At 29.7% G+C, this 22,215-nt stretch overlaps 1 protein-coding gene across 2 annotated transcripts in view; it reads right to left on the bottom strand.

Moving 5' to 3' along the window:
- The window catches only part of LOC123523149 (uncharacterized), a 251,417-nt gene that overhangs the window by 167,856 nt on the left and 61,346 nt on the right, over nucleotides 1-22,215 (bottom strand). For both annotated transcript variants that reach the window (XM_053549270.1, XM_053549271.1), the window contains exon 5: nucleotides 5,806-5,847. In XM_053549270.1, the coding sequence (XP_053405245.1) occupies nucleotides 5,806-5,847 (42 nt within the window). The remainder of the gene's footprint in view (nucleotides 1-5,805; nucleotides 5,848-22,215) is intronic.

Below are 22,215 nucleotides of genomic sequence, written 5' to 3'. Positions count from 1 at the left end.
CATTTATGCCAAGTTACACCAAAATCCCTCCATGCATGAAGAAGAAGTGTTCCAGACAAAGTCATTCTTGTATCTGACCTTTGGCATCTGTGTGTGACCTAGACCTTTGACCTAGGGACCAGGTTCTTGTGCATGACACTCCCTCTCATAGTGGCGATCATTTGTGCCAAGTAATATTCAAATCCTGTTTTGCATGACAAAGTTATACACCGGACAGGAAAAATGTCCTATTAACCTTTGATCTCCAAGTGTGACCTTGACCTTTAAGCTAGGGTTCTGGGTGTTGCGCATGACACGTCAGTTCATCATGGGGAACATTTATGCCAAGTAATACTAAAATCCCTTGATGGACGTCAGAGTTCTGGATCGGACAGGAAAAAACCCTATTGATCTTTGACCTCCAATTGTGACATTGACCTTTGAGCTAGGGGTCGGGGTTTTGCACATGACATGTTAACTCATCATGGGGAACATTTGTGCCAAGTAATATTAAAATATCTTTATGGATGGCAGAGTTATGGACCGGACACGAAACAGACCCTGTTCATGCCATGTTAACATTTGACTGCCAAGTATGACATTGACCTTTAAGCTAGGGATCTGAATGTTGGGCATGACACATCGTCTTATTATGAGGTACCTTTGTGCCAAGTAATATTAAAATCCCTTCATTGATGACAGAATTTTGGACCAGACAAAAAATTGCGGACGGACGGAAAGACGGACGGAATGACGGAAAAGCGCATTCATATAGTCCCCGAAACTGGTTTTCAACCAGTAGGGGACTAACAAGCATCTCTAAAGTTAAGGTAGTTCTGCACATTCTGATCGGAATTGTTTCTACAATGCAGAATCTGATTACACTTCAGAATATACCTAGAAAATTCAGCAAATAAAAAAGATAGGGTAGTTTGTTTATTTTTTTGCTAGACTGATTTGAAAAATACACATGCAATACTTCATAACGGGAGTCTATGGGCAAAACATAACATTCATAACATTTTCGTGTATAGAAATTGTTCTACAATGTAGATTTTGATGAATTTTCTCACAATTGTAAATAAAGACATGGCCTATGATTTGATGATATAAAATGTATAGGTCCGTGCGCTTATTCTTGAGATTTTGACCATGATTAAAGTAAACCGGACATTTCACGCTAATTTGAAGACATTATTTTGAATAATTTAACGTGTGATATGTTTTAATGTCACATTACGACTTCAGAAATGATGCAACAGAGCCAATGTAATAAATTTACTCACAGGTTGCGATTAATCCATAAAGTGATTTTCATTTCCGTACGCAGAATCCAGTCTTTATTCTACGTTTTCCGGAAAAAATGACGTTACGCCATCACTTCCAGTTTATCAAACGTGCAGAACTACCTTAATGACTTTTGAATAAATCTTTATAGAAAATACTTTAAACTGCAATCTTTTACCAGATGCAGCTTACTGGTACATACGTAAATTAATAAGATTATGTCCTATATTCATTAAAGCTCTCTAAATACAGAGAGTCAGTGGCGTAGTGGTTACCAGGCTAGGCCACAACGCCAGCCGTCCGGGTTCGATTCCCGATCGGGGCTAATATCCCTTCCAGTGTTCAGTGCTGGGTGATATACTTAAATTGGTACCGTTTCCAGAAGTACTGGCCTAGACCGGATGCTGAGGAGGTAAATATGACACCTGCCGTGGGCTCAGCTGGAAATAAATTGTTCAGTTCATTTCAGGTTAGGACTTTCGTCGACGACTCACGTTAAACAAGAAACTTTAGATTAAAAAACTTTTACGTCAAAACAAGTAAATGTTTTGTTATATAACTAAATGAATTTTTATATAGGATAGGAACGCAGTTTATATGAACCCATTGCGCTATGCTGCTATTTTGCAAACTTCACATATAAGTTACTTGACAATATCGAATATTGGTCTGTAATTATGAGTTAACAAGTACATGTACGTTTTAGCGACGCCCACATACTGCCAAGATCATCTCACATAACAAACACTTACATAATACATATATTGGCTAGTATTTTTGTTGGCATATTCCCCGACGCCACTAAAAATAAACGTTACCATACTGTAACTTACTGTTTATGTTATCTTGTCGTTACTGTGAAAACACACATTTAAAATACGTGTTTATTTTATAATAAACATTTGATAGCAGCAAAGAGTTACTTGTTTCTTTGGACATATGTTTTCGACAATCTTGGTATAAAAGTTACAGACGAAAACCTATTTGTATGCTAACTGCGTCAGATATTGTTCCTTTCATGAATACCCTAATGCACGAATGAGACCTAATGCAACAGACTTAGAGAAAACTCAAAGATATAATTATCGATTTGATAAAGTCAAGTAGTCAGTGAAGTATATATATATTAAAATATTAAATTAATATTGATTGAATTAAAATAATTGAAAAAATCACAGAAGTCTACTGCTGTTAATTCCTTGCAAATTGTATATATATATATATATATATATATATATATATATGCAAATTGAACTTTATATAGTAACGTCACGTTACATTTGTATGTACACTGAAGAGCCGAAAGGCGAAACTAGTTTGTATTTTTGTAATTAAATACAGTTGGACGGCATGTGAAGTCATTTTACCTATTTGTATCATAGCTCGGTATTTTTTCTTAACAAATTTGGTGCAGCTAAATTGTATACATTGAGTGCAGGGTGCGGTAACTAAAAGTGTGCAGGTATATAATACCCGCACGCTAGTTTCCGCACTGCTGGATAGGAAAGTATGCCAGCGTGTCTGGGACAATATACAGCAAAGTCTATTGATTTTCTGCTCTCGCATTGGTTTATTTTACCTGGGCTTTACACATTTGTAAAGCAAGGATTGTAAGTACTCACTGAACTGCTGTATATTGCAATGTGGAACGCCTACTGAACTACCATATATGGATGGCTATGATACAAAACAGGAAGAACATTAAAACTCTCGGGTAAACGCCCCCTCGTACAAATCGTTTACCCTCGAGTTTTAATGCTCTTTCTATTACTTAATTTATGATTCACAAAATTATTAAACTGTTCAAACTGTACTGAAACAATACAATAAGGGTATTATATTTAACCGTATTTAGCTTGATCTGGTAGTGGAATTTTGCCAGATCGGATTTCACGATGCTTGAAAGCGCCGAATGTGATCCGACCAAGATCAACTAGAGCCGAATACAAAATCCCAGATCTAGCTACTGTTTTAATGACCCTTAACATTTTGCTTTGGTAACTGAACTAAAATTTCAATTTTTATCAATATTAAAATTGAACTAAGCGAAAGTAGACCGGCAGCATACAATACAAAAAGTACAATACGTACTTTAAAAGGTATAATACGGATTTTTCTGCCTGTTCATAATTTATTAATTGTGAATGAAAAGCCGATTTTTTACAGAATTTATACAGGTATACAATAAAAATAACAATATCTGAAACGTTTATGTTCGAAGAAAAAAGTGGGTATAAGAATGGGCTGCTTTCATCAGTCCGTCCTTCAGTCCGTCACTCATAATCCTGCCATTAACCTAATTATTTTGAAAATACGTTGCACAACTGTTGCCTAAAATGTATCACATGCAATACCAAGGTCCCTGTCTCAAGATCAATGGAACACTAAGCAGTCAAACATAGTAAATATTTTTTGTTCAGGTCATTTAGTTTACTTTGTATGAATGAAAATTCAAGTAACAAAATTACTTGGCAAAAACAGCCGCCATAGCAAACTGATTCGTCACATGTAAGACCAAACCTCTTAAGGCCAAGGTCACACCTGGATATAAAACTTTTTGGTATTTTTGTCTGGTCTGTAACTTTTAATGCATGAATGTATATTTACATACCTCTGTACAAATATTCATCATTACAATCAATATGACATGTGGAAAGGTCAAGTTCACATGCACCCAAATTAAGTTTATTTTTTGTTTGTAGATGAAATTACTTCGCTTTTATATCATACAGTACAATAAATGTTTTTTACATCAGTTTTCCAACTAATTCAAAAATGAAAATACGATTGGTATACTGATCTATTGGTATACAATAGATTTCCAGAATATGAAAACAGACACAAGTCATAACTTTATTGTATATATAGGTAATACAGCACTATTATGATTGCAACAGAATACGTTAATATGCAGTACAGATCTGCATTAACCAACACTGGTATTAACTTTCACTGTTTTTTTTAATTAATTTTACCATATAAATATCTTGCATTTCATTTACTATTTCGTCTATACTATTTTAGTAACCATGTTATGTTGAGCCACCAAAGCTATTGTTGATAATGAACGTTCCTGTATGTGCCACTCGAAGACAATAACTTCCATTTAATGCAATAGACGATTTTATAACAAATTGTACATTGAACCCATTTCTATCCTGCGGGGTTAAGCTATTCAAGTTTATATAGCTTGCATGAATAAACAAGCCTATGTCCTGAATCTTTCTAAATAATATGCGTTTATTTGTGTTTGAGGCTTATATCGGATACACAACGAGTTTTAATCATAGAATGGAACAACATACCAAATTACTCTTCTGAAAAGAGAAAAGAATAAATTACAGGCACTTTAGTTTTGTTCTTTTTAATATTAATGTGATTGAATGGCAAGCATTGTTGTAGTTGATAATTATACCCTTTATATGCAAGATTATGTATCTTTTCTGTAGGCAATTTCGTATGTTGACCGTCAAAAGGTGCTATAAGCCTTATATCATTTGCTGATAGCACCTTCTGGCGGTCAACAGACAATATGACCATTTTAAAGCACTTACTGCGACCTATATTTGCGACATTTAAACTGAATAGCATTTATATGATCAAACTGATTGCATCAGTTAAATGAAGGATATTTCCTAAACGAGAAACTAGAGATATCTACTTAGGTAGCCTCACTTCAAATTTAAGTGAAGCAACGAAAAGAAATATTTAAAACTTTACACGTGTCCTGCCAGAAGGTGAACTTCAACAGTTTTTCATATCAATATGCATGTAAATATTACATAAAGATTTTCTGGGACGTTTGTTATCTATAAAATAAACGCTTTACTAAACTTATATACAACCAACATATACTGAACAAAACAGCTAACCCATCCCCCATCCCACCCCATTCATTTTGCCAATATCTTCAAAATGATAAAAAATACTTCTTGAGCTGTAGTGTACACTCAGAACAATATGTTATTGATGAAATGCCGAAATTTCAACAAAATCAAAGCATGTCGTCAGATATATTCATTTATTTTACGATTTCAACCAATTTTGACAGGTCACAAAAATAAATAAAAATGTTTACAATTTACATGTACATACTTAAAACTAAAATGTATTTTGGAAGATGTTAAAAAATAACTTTGTTAATGTGCCTTTTCTTAAAAGAGCATTCATCATACGTGTCATATACTATTCTCTAGTAAAACATATTAGTATGAAAAGTTCGTATTCTTACAAATGGTATTCACTCGTTTTCTAAAACACAGCTTCTATGTGTTTTGTGACTTTTTATAAATGGTGTGATTTAGTAAATTGAATAAAATTATGCGTTCGCGTCACTTAATATTCTTTTTTAAACTTTTAGTTTGTTAATAACAACACGGAACATTAGCGAAAGACGTTTAGCTATTTTGTTCAGTATAGTATTACCCTGTGACCTTCAACCGTTATATTACGTTTTCGAGTGCGGTCATAAACTTATAATTGGATACAAGTCTATGGATCTTTTAAACCTATAATTGTAAATCAACGTCTTTTCCTCACCATTCGTGTAATCTGCGTGTGCATACTTGTCGCCCTTTCCTCCTGAAACGAAAATACGGTGCATTAAAAATTTTGAAATGTCATACCTGATTGACGTTTGTATCAAAATATATATATTTAAAAAAACTGAATAACACCAAAGACAAAAAGTGGCTTATAGTTTTCAGACAACCTTAGTAGTTACAAGAGTAAATTATACTTCATAAAGAGACTAGCTGATTTAACAGACCTCTTTTTGTCCTTCCCTTACACCTAAGCCCGGTGTCAGTATAATGTGACTAGGTGGGATATCATGCCACGGTGTGATATTTCTTTTCCAGTGAGGCAGCACTATAAAGTCGTCCGTTGTGCTCACTGCTACAAATTAGACACTGTCACTTAATGACTGAAAAATTGTTGACAAAGACGTTACACCCGAACACACACGCACTAGTTATAAGTCACATAGTAGGTACAGGTACAAATGCAGTATTACTGAGTTCGAGCGCAAACTCAGAAAAATATTACGAAGAGCTGCATGAGCAGTGCAAAGGATGTTATAGTTCTACCCAGTTAAGAAAATGCATTAAGAGCAGACACAATGGACTGTAACCTTGTCTTGACTACGAAACCTCGGGCCGTGACTTTAGTCTAACATTACTAACATTTGGATGAGTTCAGTAAATGTGTGCTTTATCAGGACTTCGTCCACACATTAAAAGCCATGCAAATATTGGATCAGTTGGGCATCCTACTTATTTCACACCACTAGAGGAAGCAGAATTGGCACAGCATATTAAAAAGATGTCTAGGCTAGGTTATGGGTATCAGCGGCGGCAGGTTTGTGTAGTTGCTGAAAATATGCTTGCTTTTAAAGATGTTAAAGTTACAGTTGGCAAAGATTAGTATTACTGATCGTGGCCTGGAGGCCGCGATCATATTGAATAGGTGAAGTATATGCGCGCTGGGGAAAATATTTCATGATGGACCTGTGAATTCTTTACTTATGGGTGAAACAGGTCTCATAAGCGTAAATACGACTAGCTTCTACTGATTATAAAACATACCGTACGATTTGTTGTGAATTAACTGTTGTACTTTTTGTAGTTCAACCGCCACCCTTGTTTAAGAGCAACATTTAAAAAACACGTTTTTTTTCATCCTCAAGTTATAAGTAAGTAGACTCGCCCAGTGTAATCAATAACCCACAATTGACCGACCCCTCTGGTACAGTATCAAGACACATAATCTAACTCTATACATAGAGCGCCTACTTCACCCGATTTACATTCGGAACATTTTCACGCGTTTCGGGCTTTATCGTATGTTTAACATGGGATTTTTGAACCGTCCAAAGATGTTGGAAATGTTTGTCTCATTGTTTATTTTTTTTTTAATAAGAATAATAAAAATGTTACTGCTTTCATTGTCTACTACTTTTTTTTCACCCTTGCCTGAAAAAACAGTAATGAGTTTGTACACTGTTCAGACAGTTGTGCTCTGTTGAAATTTAACCAAACACAAGTTTACCTGCATAAACAGAAAGCATGATATCTTAAACGTATGTCACTATACCTGTCCAGTACTGGACATTATGGTAAACGCTTCTTTCCTGCACAAATGACAATTTTGCAACTTCTGTCCGGTTTGTACAAATTTCTGGCCGCGATAAACCATTTGATTTGTGATTTTATTGTTCGAAACAAATGGAATACTGAAGTACCAGAAAAAGGTCTATTGCTCGTGTACAGGGTGGCACAAATAGTAATATTGCTAACTATTTTGATGAACTTGAGAAATTTCTCATTAAACATGAACTTTTGAATATGCCTGCATCCATATGGAATGTTGATGAGACAGACATAACGTTAGATTTTCCACTACCCAAAATTGCAATTGGAAGGGGGAAAAACCATATATCATCACTTCTAGAAGACGTGCTACTGCTACAGTGATAGCGGCAGGGACTGCTCTTAGAGAAACCATACCTCTATACATTATTTACAAAGATGAACGTCTGATGACAGAACTAACATTGTTTTCTATGACGTAAGCTATGACATGTGTTATAAAAAGTGACTTTAAATTATTTTCAAAGATTTGCCCATCGTAATAAATTGTATATGGACAAAAGATGAAGTTTTCTGTTTGATTGAAGGTAAGTTTTGTTTAATGTATTGCTTTTATTGTAGTTTGCAAACCAGTTTTTGCATTAGGTGCGTCAAATAGACCGACAACATTGTACATGAAGGGTTAACGTCTACACGATAGGACTCGCAAGTTGTTGATTCAAAAACTTCGTCTGACGGGAATGGACCAGGGAAGAACAGTTCAAGCATATAGCGTTTACATTGTAGCTGAACATCATCAGTCGTATGCAATTAGTATAAAACTAACATTGTTTTCTATGACGTAAGCTATGACATGTGTTATAAAAAGTGACTTTAAATTATTTTCAAAGATTTGCCCATCGTAATAAATTGTATATGGACAAAAGATGAAGTTTTCTGTTTGATTGAAGGTAAGTTTTGTTTAATGTATTGCTTTTATTGTAGTTTGCAAACCAGTTTTTGCATTAGGTGCGTCAAATAGACCAACACATTGTACATGAAGGGTAAACGTCTACACGATAGGACTCGCAAGTTGTTGATTCAAAGACTTCGTCTGACGGGAATAGACCAGGGAAGAACAGTTCAAGCATATAGCGTTTACATTGAAGCTGAACATCATCAGTCGTATGCAATTAGTATAAGATATTGAGTAATACCTTAAACAGATTCAAAACATTCAAAATCAATGGTACTAGAACTATTAGGGCAATGTAGCTAGAGGAAAAAGTGTATGCATGTGATATATAGGTCTGATCAGCCGTTTATCATAAAAATGTTACGCATTATTCATCAGCTAATAAGAGACATAGCCACATCTGCAACGAGGCCGGTTTTATTACTGGAAAAATATGAAAGGCACTTATCTGAGTCATACATAGTAAGTAGTTAGAAACATGATGGAGCGAGCGTTTTTGACCCCATTTAACCTTTAATCCTCGGTCCGAACCAACTAATGCCGGACAATTAAAAAAAGAAAAAAAAAGATTTTAACAAATTATTGTTAAAACCTATAGTAAAATAAAGTAAATCTATTTTTAGTAACGTTTACAATGTAAACGCCAATTTTTAGTAACGTTTACAATGTAAACGTCTATTTTTAGTAACGTTTATTTTTAGTAACGTTTACAATGTAAACGTCTATTTTTAGTAACGTTTATTTTTAGTAACGTTTACAATGTAAACGCCTATTTTTAGTAACGTTTACAATGTAAACGCTTATTTTTATATTTGAAATATCGTGCACAATGTTTGTGTTTATCTTTAGTAAGTTTTTATTAAAACAATAGTTTTAACTTTTTTTATTAAAATAATTTATAATTGTTTGTTCATTTTGTTTTACATTATTAACTTTTAGTATTTTATACAATAAATCATACAACGATATTTTATCTTGTAACATTTTTATGAAAAATAAACAATAATAACCACAGAGTGTACTTGTTTTGTCTTGATATTGAACATTGTTATATTTTACATTTGGTATATAATTAATTACTTCCTTTTGTGGAGGAAGTCCAAATGGATCGAAATACAAAGCATTTCTCAGAAAACCTCTGGTTTTATCGAAATACATATTATTTAAGTAACAAACCCAATGTGTTCCAGGTCCAACAGAGTCGTCTAGATTTATAATTCCACATTCATTATTCAACTTTGATTTTGGTAAACCTGTGGTCTCCGAGAGTTTTACTCTTGGTAAATTATTTCTACTAAATACACCCCTAAAGTTTTTAATTTTTAATTGTTTTACCCATTGTTCAATTTCAAAGTTAGAAATAGGTTTGTTTATAAATTTTATTTTTTTTTTTACTATAGGAATTCGTCTGTAAGGTCTTCTCTGAGATCAATCTGTATACCCTGGCCATGTCCCTTACCACTTAACAAAGATGTAATCAAAGGTATTCCTAGAGTAGCAGCCAACATGCCTAAAAAACCGCCATTTTGTTTCTGTTTTTGTGTTAATTTAATCACTCCAGATCCTACTAGTTGCTTTCTTTGATTAGGTGTAAGATATGGTGATATTATATTTCTCTTATCATTAGCTACTGAAATCATACCATTTCCAAGTATTTTACTAACACCAGTACTGGCCAACCCAGACAAAGCGCCAATGCCTAGAGGGGCTAATATTTTTGGAGCTATTTTTGCTGCCATTCGAAGAATTGTTTTTCCTAACAAACCAGCCAAAGCTCCTAAAAATCCACCATTTTGACCTTGACTGGACATTTGTTTTTTGAAATTTTAACTTCTAATCCCTTCTTATTTGCAACAGCTTTTTAAATTTGATTAATTTGTGTTTTTGTTAAAAGTAAAGGAAAGTTTCCATGTAATTGTTCATGTTTTAATCTAAAAGTATGTGGAATTTTATTATTATAAGCTTGTGCTAAATTTTTCTTTTGTCCATCTGTAAGGTTAACTTTATATTCAATATAATTTGAGGTCATTATATATAATTTATATTTATTTTAAGCAAACAATAAGTTCATTTCCAATAGTATTTATTTCAACTGTTTCCTCATACAATACAATTGCGTAAATACGATATCTTGCAGTGGGAAGTGTATTTAATTTAATTGTTAATGTAATTTGTTTAGGATCTTCTGTTATTACTTCCTTTTTATATTCCAAGTTAAAATGAACAAATCCAAATAAACTATTAAAGTTTGATCTATTTAGCAGACTTCCGGTAGTCTTATTATTTTGTTTATAATAATAATTAATTACATCATCATATATTCTTGATATACTTGTGTATTCTGTTTCTGGATAAAAAACACCATTACCAACTTCAAGACGACAAGAGCTCAAAGTACAATCATTATCATCTGCTGCATTAACTTTAAATGTATCTAATAAATGCGGATTCTGTCTTTGTGCATTACTTTTGTCAGGTCGTTGTAAATAAACAAATACATGTTGTGGTTTTGTTACACCAGCCGTTATTCTAAAAGTTGAATTAATCTGTTGTGTATCAGTTGATTGCGTCATCATTTCCCGAAGGTATGACCATCTTGCTTTTGTAAATCTTTCAGAAATTAAATTAAGTCCAAATTCATTAAAAACCAAACGTGGAACCCATAGAATTAATTTTGTTACAATTACTCTACCAGCATCAGCAGCATTAGCTCTAAAAATTAATTCATCATCATCTGTCAGCTGCAGTGTTATTTGAATTTGACTTGGAGGTATAATATTAGTTTCTAAACCCTGAAAAAATGAATAATTATTTAATGAAATTTTAGCATTTACCTCATTACCACCTTGGATTAATGCCTTTCTATTAGCAAACCCCAAATTATATTTAGCTTGATCCTTCCTGCTCTCAGCAGTATCAGTAGTATCTAAATAGATAAATTCATTTGTTCCAGTTGTTCTTACATAATCTTCAGACAATTCAACCAAACTCTTTACATTTACTACCTTATATAAATTATTACAATCATAAACAATTTTTCCATTTTGTTTAACCACTAACTGATCGATTACTGAAGCTGCATTATTAATTAAAGCAATTTGGTCTCCATCAGCATAATTATTACCATTAGCAAGTTTATTTACTTTAAAACTTACTTCAAAATAAGCATTAAACCAATCAAAATATGAGCTTCTATCATTAATTGTAAAATGATATCCGTTTTTTGTTGCTTAACATTATTTCCCAAGACTGTATCTAATTGAATAGGAGTTAATTCATATCTTTCACAATTTTGTTTTGTTCTAAACATGTATATATTATATATTATTTTATTTTTTATTAAAGTTAAAACTTTAGTTTTTATAAATTAATCTGTTAATACGTTTACGTGTCCCAGATCCTGACAATATTCTATTTATTCTCATATGAATATCCTCCTCCTCCTTACTATTTTTACTGTTATACTTTTCTTGTAATTCCTTAGCAATTAAATTACCAACTGCCGGAGCAGGTTTCTTTTTAAATTTTTCAATAATTTTATTAGCAGCTAAATTTCCAACTTCTGTTCCAACCTTTTTTGTTCCACTTTCAAGTGCTGCTTTTCCTGCTGTTTCCAAAGCTTTTTTTCCAGCTGTGCTAATTGAAGATGCAACTCCACTTGAAAGCAATTTCGTTAAAGTGTCAAAGATACCTGTTCCATGTATGATTTCTTTTCCTGTGTGAGCATCAACATAAATAAATATTCCTTTAATTTTATCATAAACTTTTTTGTACATTATATAAAACTAAATTTTAATTAATTTCTTTTAATATTAGTGTAAAACTTGTTTCAACTTCATTAAAATTAATTATTCTACCAAATACATCTGTAATATATATTTTAATTGAATTTATAATATATTTATTAATTTCAGAATATCCAACTCTTTGTGGTTCTTTTGTAAATGGATAAGCTCTTGTTAAATCTGCAGTACTTAAAGCATAGATAATATCACTGAAATTACCATCAACAAGTGAATTATCAATAAGATCACAATGAATATGAATTGTATCCACAGAGTTAGTTATATTTGGTGTTGTAGTTCCCCATTCAGTATTGTTTAATTTTATTTCTCAAATCCAAGCAATGTATGAAAATTTGATATTTCCAAATCCAACATAAAATTATCTTTAATTGAAATCAAAATCTTAAAACTACTTAAATCAAATTCCAAACTTATTGGAGCAATGTCTCATTTATCAAATTCATAATCATCATTACTTATTAATGTTTCCCTAATATAATTATTAATATCTGTGTAACTGTAACAACCATTTGTAAATATGATATCTTTCCAATCCTTACCATTATGATAACGAATTCTTTTATTGTCATATTCATCACTAATATAATGCCAAGAATAGGTCATAGTGTTAATACTATCCAAACCAACAACATAAGTTTTATTTTTATCTAAAACTAAAGAACGACTAAATCTGATTGTAAAATCACTCGGAGTATTTTTGTTATTATCTTTAACTGTTTCAGAACTAAATGCTATTTTTTTGTTCCATTTATATATAATTAAAATCTAAATTCAAGAAAAATAATTTTTATATAACATTTCATGTTCTTTTGGTAAGAGTGAATTCATTTTTAATAGTTTATCAATTATGCTAATACCTTCATTTTTTAGTTCTTCATTATTATTTCCAGCATTAATTGAACCACAAATTAACTCCAACTCATTAACCAATTCTTTTGGATTACATGGACAAACGTCATAACCTTGTCCTCTAATTACTTTTTTAAATTTCATAGATCTTTTATTTATAGGTAATCCTGATTTTTCTGTTAATTCTTTAAATATTTTTCTAGAATGAATTGAATGTTTTTTATTATTGTTATATCTTTTATTAATCAAATCAATCAAATCATTATCTACTTCAGTATTAATTACTTCTTTTCCGGTTCTTTGATCCTTAGCAATTAATTTGTTTTGACCATAAAGTTTATTTAAGTTAATAATTAAATTACCATATTGTCCATTTGGTGAAACTTTATATGGGTTATGATATCTTATTCCTTTTCCCATATACTTTTTTCCTTGTTTTAAAATATCAATGATTACGTCTCTATATTTTTTATAATTTTCCGACTTAGCTATAATTGCTTCCTTTTGCTTCAGATCGAAATTTGTTTTGTTTTTCTTTCTAGTTATTGCACCAGATTCATTACCCAATTTTTTTATTTTCTTTGATACCTTTTCTATGATATCCTCTACTTCTTCCCTAGTCATTTTTTCATCAGGATTTTCAGATTCAGTGTGAAAAAAATCAAACACTTCTTGTGGCGTATAATATTGTTTTTCATCTAAAAGATCTAAATCAATATCTTTATTAAAATTAACTGTAAATACTTTTGGTCTTGCTCCCAATTCTTCGTCTGATTCTTCAATTGTATCGTCAGTTGAATCATCAGTTGTTTCAGTTATTCACATCTTTTTTCTTCCATAATCTTCTAATCTCTTAAGTTCATCTTGAGGAACCCATCCAACAGGTTCATCTCCCCAATCTATCGATGAAGTCGATTTTAAAGCTTGTTCTTTTCTTATTTTATTTTCATAATCTGCCAATATTTTTTCAAGATTTGTAACACGTTCAGAGGAGTCCGGCAATGGTGGTAGCGGTTCTTGGAATAGCTGTGGTAAACCTTGATATGTTTGTATGTCTTTCATTTCATCACCTAATAACGCTAATTGTTGTTTTATTCCAGGTAATGCTTTTAACTGACTTGATGATTTTTCTTTTTGACTTTCTATTCCTTCAGTAATTGGCTTATAAATTTCAGTATACATGTCCCGATTTGTAGCTTTCTTAATTTTTTCTCTCATTATTTCTTCTCTAAGAGCTCTCATCTTTTGCCCGACTAAGTTTTTTCTTATTCTTATTTCATTACGTTTTGATTGCATTTATATAATAACGTAAGATAATGTAAGATAATGTAAAATAATGTAAAATAATGTAATATAATGTAAGATAATGTATTATTATATATAAATGGAAATTCCAAATTATGATACAAAAAGTGATAAATCTAATAACTTTAAACAATTTAAGCAATATCCCTTTATGCCAGATTCATGTTTTAGAATGTTAATATGTGGATCTTCTGGATCTGGAAAAACAAATACATTAATGCATATACTTCGAAAACCTCTTATCTATTATGATAAATTATACTTATATGCTAAAAACCTAGAACAATCTAAATATCAAGATTTAATTAACCAATTAAGTCAAATTGCAAAAAAATTAAAGTAGATCCAAATGAAATACTTGAATATTCGGCTGACTCCAACCAAATTGAACCTTGTGAGAATCTTGAATCAGAAAAACAAAAAGTAGTAATATTTGATGATTTTGTATGTGAAGATAAAAAGGTTCAAAATGAAATAACAAAATACTTTATTCAAGGACGTCACAAAAACTGTTGTGTTATTTATTTAAGTTAGTCTTACTATAAAACACCAAATGATATCCGTATTAACTGTTCACATTATATTTTATTTGAAAGTCCAGGTAAACGAGAAAATGATATGATTTGTAATGAACAAAATATTAACCCTAACTCTTTTGCTAATGCAACAAATCAAAAATATGATTTCCTATATATTGACAAACCAAGGAAGTTTTTTAGAAAAAACTTTACTGGTAATATATAATGGGAGTTTTTAATAATATAGAACAAATAAGTGAACCTGACAGTATAAGTAAAGTTAAATTTGATATTGATTTAAGTGATTATGCTACTAAAAAACAATTCAAAAAACTTAAAAAGGAAACGGAATCGTATCTTCACAAAAATAAGGAACTTGATAACACAATGAACAGAGCATTAGATATGAGAGGTAATAACCTTATAAACCTAGGAGATCCAGATAAACCCAACGATGCAGTTTCAAAACGATTTGTGTTTAAAAAAATTCAAAGTGTAATAAATGACTATAATCTTGAAGATATTAAAAGTATAAAACAGACACTAGAAACAGAAGTAAAGAATATTGAAGAATTAACAAAAAATTTTAAAAAGAATTCATTATTAATAGTTGAATTACAAGATAAAATTGAAAAAGAAATGAAAGCTATGGTTGATTCTATTAAAGAACTTGAAGAGAAATCTGATTTGACAGATGACAACATAAAGAAAGTATTTAGAACCAATTTTGAAAAGCTATACAATCAAGTTCAAGAATTAAAAGATAGTATGATTAAACATGAAGAACTAAAAGACAAGATTATTGAAGCTGAGAAAAAGTTACAAAATATGTATCAGTTAGAAATCAGAACAGAAATAAATAAACTAAATACTGAAACTGAAAATAAGCATAAAGATTTATTAGAATTAATTTCAAATAAACTTGCAGAATATAAATCTGAATTGGAAAAGGCAGCTTCACAAAGAGGTGATGACCATGACACAGCATTAGATAACCTTAAAGAAGAGCTCAATTCTAAAATAGATGACTTTAAAAAACAAATTCGAGTTTGGATTAGTACTGTTGATACACGTCACAATTTAAAGTATGCAGAATTAAGTAATATTACAAAAAAATTTCAAGAAGATATGACGCAGCTTAATGCTAAAGTTGAAAAACATAAAAATGAACTGGACTTTGTAGTTGAAAAATCAGTTAAACAAGGAGAGTTAATTACTGCTAATACTGAAGCAATTAACATAATTAATAATCAGCTAGAAAATTTGAAGAAACAACTTGTAGGTATGATTAATAATGTTGATGCACGTCACAATATAAAGTACGCAGACTTAAGTAAACTTAAAGGTTTATTACAAGAAGATATTAATGAATTTATTAATAAAATTTAAAAAATAATAAATGATTTGGACTCTGTAGTTAAAATATCAGATAAACAAGGAGAATCAATCACTGCTAATACCCAAGTAATTACTGCTAATACTAAAGCAATAACCGCTAATGTTGAAGAAATTGCAACTAATGATGAAAAAATTTCTAATAATTGGGAAAAAATTATAGAAGTAAAAGATGCTTTCTTGAAACAAGAAACACAATTAGCTAGAACAAAGAATACTGTTAACAATCTATCTGCTTCTGAAGCTGCTACAACAAAACGACTTGATGATTTAGCTGAAATAATTCTTAAACTTAAAAAGAAAGATAAAAAAATAAAAGAAGAATTGGAAAAAGAAATAGAAAAAGTAAAACATGAAGTGTTTCTTTTTGAATATAACAGTTTTTATGAAACAGATCCAAGGTTTAAATACGGTTTTTTATGAATACGTAAAAATGAAAAAGTATTTAACCGTCATGGTGCCTGGATAAATTCAACATATGAAGATATGGTCGGTCTGAACTATTTAAATGCTTTTCAATTAAGACCTGGAATTATCGTAGATTTTAAAGATTTTATACACATAAACCAACAACATAAAGTGGCTGTACCAGATGTGCTTTTGAGGGGTGTGTTTATAGTTGAAAAACCTGGAATTTATATAATAGATATTAAGATTTTATTAGCGGGGGCCGGGTTTAAAGCTGAACCGAGTAAAAGTCATAAAAGTCCAATATCGCATTTAGGTGGTGGAATAATGATGATGATCTAATGATGAATATGTACATGTATCTTATGACGGAAACAGACTTTTGGAATAAACCATTATTTAAAACTTTATTTAATTACAGTGTTTTTATATAACTGGAATAATTAATATAATGGGAATATTTAATAATATAAATGAAAAAGTAAGTAAAATAGAAAGACAATTAATAAGAAAACCTCCATTGTTCTTAACATGTTATACCGAAGATACTGATAGTGGATTATTTCAATGGAAATCTGTAAATGCTAGTCCTGGTTTAGTTCAAAATGGTAATAATGTAAGAATTGATTTTAATTGCATTTTAATTATTCTTGTTGATACAATTAAATTAGATAAAGGAGAAGCTAAATTACAACTAAAAAATAAAGAAAATGTAATTCTTCAAAGTTATAATATAAAAAATAACAGAAAAAATGAATCTATTTCTATTAATTATGCTAATAAATTTAAAATAAATGATGTTATTTATATTAATTTTTTAAATGTTATGAATATTCAATTAACAATTTATGGTTCTATAATTTAAGAGTTATTTAAGAGTTAATTTAAGAATAAGCTAATGTATCTATACCATTATCAAGAATATATCTTTTATCGTCATAACATGATAAAGATGTTTTATTTATAACATAACTGGAAAGATTGTGTTTATCAGAACGAATAACTTTAAAGGTGTGATTACTCTGGGTTGAATAAATCAAAGTATCTTTGTAATTTTTATGAACTATTGTTTTCTTAACAACAAGTTTTTTAATTCCTTTACATTTTTTAACGTTAACTTAGTTTTCTAATAAATATAATAAATATGAATACATTTTACTTCTTAATCCAACAAATTCAACAATGGGAATGCCGGCAGCTTCATCTTTAAATTTTCCAATTACTTTTTTATTATTGTCGAAATAAAATTTTGAGTTGTTATCGTAATCACTATTATCAAATAAATCTTTGTCCTTATAAAAATCCTCATATGCATCTTTGGTTTTTATTTCATAACATAATGAATCAGTGTCAGTGAAAAGTAATTTACAATTACCCTCGTACTTTTCCTTAATGTAATTATAATGAAAATCATACATTAAATATTTTGATAAATCTAGAATGCACATTCCAACATAACAAGGTCTGTGTAATAACAAGCTTTCTTTTATTCTATGAATACCAAACAAATTCTTGTTAAACATCGTTGAACTAACAAATGAAGGTTTTGCTATATATTTTAATAAAAGGTTTTCATCATGAGTTAATTTAATATTAACCCTCTTGCGTAAATTCTCCATCGTCTTACCGAATACAGAGTTGTTCATTAACTTAAAAAGGTCTTTTTCAAATGAATGTTTTGCTTTAGATCTTTTTTGAGTATTAAAATCAATATATTTTTTTAACCAAGGAGATGAATCAAAAGTTAATATTTTGTGTATTTTTGTTACTTTAAACCCTAATTGTGTATATTATTCAAGATTTTTATAATGAACTACATAATTTTGTTTTTTCATTAAAGTTGGAACTAATTTTTTTACATTACTTTTTCCTATTTCAAATTTTGTTTTAATATTTTTACTATAATTGGAAAGCCATTCGTCTGTTATTTTAATTTTTTTCAGGAGCTAAAGGATAATCATTACGTACAGTATGTAATTCTTTTGGATATTCAAGATCACATTCAACTATAAAGTTACTTTTACCTTTCGCAATTAATTTCCTGAATTGTTTTTCGGATATAAATTTAAAGTTTCCAGAGGGCAAAGGTTGACACATAGCCCAACTGTAAAGGTTATTGGCGTCGAGGTACATAATGTATTTGCTGTCAAGTTTAGGATCATAATCCTTCATATATTTATTGTTTGCTTTACTATATCTGTTTGAAATATAACTTATTCCTCCTCTCAGTCCCTTTTCAATAAAAAGATACATATCAATATCAGTTATTAAATCTAACTTAATTCCAGTCATTTTTAACATTGCATCCCAAGCTAAACCAGGGCTACTAAAATAATGACAAGGATCTAATTTGTAGTACTCTAAACAAAATTTTCGAATACATCAGCTAAAAGTAATACGTCAGTTTTTAAATATAGATCGTGATATTCTCCCATTGTTTTAATTTTAAATTTTTTCCAGATATTTTTAGCATGTTCATATTCGTTGTCAGATATGTGTGTTTCATTTAAAATTGAATAAAAATCTTCTTTAGAAGGTAATTTTGTTTCTTTGAATTTTTTAAATGAATCCATGTAATTATATGGATAAACACCTTTTGTTTTTAATAATTCAACACTTCCACAATTAAATTCAGTTGATGTGTATTTAAATTCTGGAATATTTTTTACTAGGTTATCCAATGATTGAGACATAAATTGGAATGAATCAATAAAGACCAAGTCGGAAATCATAAATGCCATATATCTTTCCATATTGTTAGGAATAACATTAATTTCTTTTTTGAATTTTCCTATTTGTTGCATAATAAAATGACCGTCATAACCTCTTAAATTATGAAAAATAACAGGAATTTTGTGTGTTAGTCTAAAATTAATATTACATTCTGAGTAAGCACTTCCTCTGAATTTTCCTGTTATATGACAATGATCACGTACTTTGATTGAATCTTCTATATATTCTTTTTCACAGATATGACAAAACTTTTGTTTTTTAAATTCACTTTCATCCTTTTTAGACATTCTCAAATCTTTGTTAAAATGTTCTTTAAATATTTCATTACAATATTCCTCTTCCTCAAGCATTTTTTCAATAAACTTATAAACTGCATTAGGGCCTCTATAAATCTGGGTTGGTTTAGTATAACTGTTATCATAACAACAAACAACTTTATAGCCGTAACCACAGTCTATATGATTTTGATATGGTTCAGTAAATGAAGATTCAGTTGATGGTAAAGCAGTTAAAACTTTCTTAGTTATTGATTCAAAATCAGCATAAATTACAAAAGGTACTGCTAAACCTTTATGATAATTTTTAAATTGTACTTTACTTCCCTCTTTTGGCATTTTTACGCCTTGGGTACCATTAATAGCTAAACAATTTGGAATATGTTCATTTAATATTCTTTCTTGAGTAAAATGTTGCAGACAGCTTTTACAGAAGTGTTTTTTATTTGCATGTTTTGTTTTGTTAAACATTAATCTATTAAAGTCTTTTATCCAAACATAATGTTGGACTGGGGTCTCTGGTGATTTACAGTCGTCATTTATCTTATCTTTATTAATTAATAACATATCACAGTGTTCTTCGTATTGATATTTTGATATGTACAATGGATAAATACCTGTAGGTTCTTCATAACCAAATATATTAAATGATATTTCATTTAAAACTTCTATTTTAGGTATTTGATTTAATGTAACAGGAAATTTTATTCCTTTATAATTAAGTTCTTCTATATGTTTTTTATATTTTGAAACTTTTTGAGGGTCTTTTTAACAGGAAATTTATAAGCTAAATTACACCATCTAAAACATTCATTATCATCGTTCTTTACATTTATTAATCCTTTCATTGAATTTTGTAATGGTTTTGGTAATTCTAAATAACTTGAAGCAGCCAGTGGACTATACTTATATCTATTTATATAATGAGCATCAACTGACTCTATTCTCCAGCCACTTCCTTCTGAAATCCAATTACCAATTCTATTTATTATTTCATCAAAAGCTTGGCGTAAAGTGTTTTTTTATTTCATTTGTATTAATTATTTCTAAAGCCTTTGATTGAAAATAAGCTGATTTATATATTGTATCAGTTGCACTCATTTTTACAAAAGTTAATTTTAAAACAACGTTTATTTTTATACCTTTTAAAGTTTTAAGTTCAGATTTAAGTATTTCATAAGAGTCGTTTATAGTTAAATATAATTGATTCTTTGGATCTCGTCTATATGTAATTTTAATTTCAAATTTCTTATAATATTGTTTTGAAGATCTCTCAATTTCCATCTATATATTATATTTAGAAAAAAAATCACCAAGGAAAAATACAAAAAAGAAGTTAAAAATATTTAAATTTATATCTTTTTTCCGCTGGTTTTTGATATTCCACTTTTAACTTGGTTTTTTCCTTTGCAGCACATTGTTATTAACTCTGAATTAATATTAAGGTCTTTGGATGCTGCATAAGTGCTTTTATATGTTTTTTCTTCATTAGTGTCACAATCGGTTGCAATAACTTTTTTAGGATTGTTTCGAATATTATTTGGTGTGGGACAATCACATAATCTTTCAACATTTTCTTCTTCAGTTAATAGACAACCGCAGTTCCATTCAAATAAATTATTTTTTTAAAAGATAAGGATCTATAACATTTTGTAATTTATCAATGACATGTTTTTTATATTCATCGCTTACTATTTGATTAAGTTTTGATTTAATAACATTTCTCCTTTTAAGAAGTTTCTTATATGAATTTTTGTCTGGATTCATTATTTCTCCTAAAGTGCTAGATAATTTTGGCATAATCATTCTATCTATCTTTCTATTAACCATCTATATATAGTATACTTATAGAAAAAAAATCTTTAAAAACGCATCTAAAGAAATTATATTGATTTGAGAAATTTGTTTATATTATCTATATCTTTTGAATAAGATTTTAAAGTCATTTTTTCTAAATTGTTATCAACTTTTAAAATTTTAATACCTTCTTGAGACATTCTGTTTAACCATTCTTCGTGTAATTTGTGTAGTTATTCTAAATAATCTAAACCAACTTTGTTTTCTTCCGTTCTGTTTCTTTTTTGGAGTCTTTTAAAACATATTTCTGGGTCGGTTTTAACATAAACAAATCCATCAATTGGGTTTTTTCCGTATGGTTTTATAATATGATCAGGTAAGAAAAGATTGTATACTGCCCACTCGGGGTCATTTATAACACCGTTGTCGTGATGTTGTTTTGTAAAAATGTTACTGTTAGTTAAATAACAACGTTCAAGGATAGAAACACCATCAAACTGTTTAGCAGAAGATAACATTTTTATATGACTGTTTAAAGTTGTTAGCTGAAAAGGAAATAAATATTTGGAAGGTTCTTGAGCAGCAAGTTCAAAAAGGTTATATGAATTATAATCAGAGTCAATAACATTTTGCCATTCGTGAATTGGTTCTGGAATTATATTAAAATTAGGATTATATTCTTTAATAATATCTAAAAACGTACTTTTTCCTGATGCAATATTACCTTCAACTGATATAATTTTTCTCATTTATATAAAATACTTATAGAAAAAATCTTTAATAATCTTAAATAATCTTTAATAACTTTTAATAACCTTT

This window comes from Mercenaria mercenaria, chromosome 8, assembly GCF_021730395.1.
Source record: "Mercenaria mercenaria strain notata chromosome 8, MADL_Memer_1, whole genome shotgun sequence".
NCBI lineage: Eukaryota > Metazoa > Mollusca > Bivalvia > Venerida > Veneridae > Mercenaria > Mercenaria mercenaria.
Note: the sequence above shows the minus strand (reverse complement) of the source record. Positions and strands in the feature narration are given on the sequence as shown.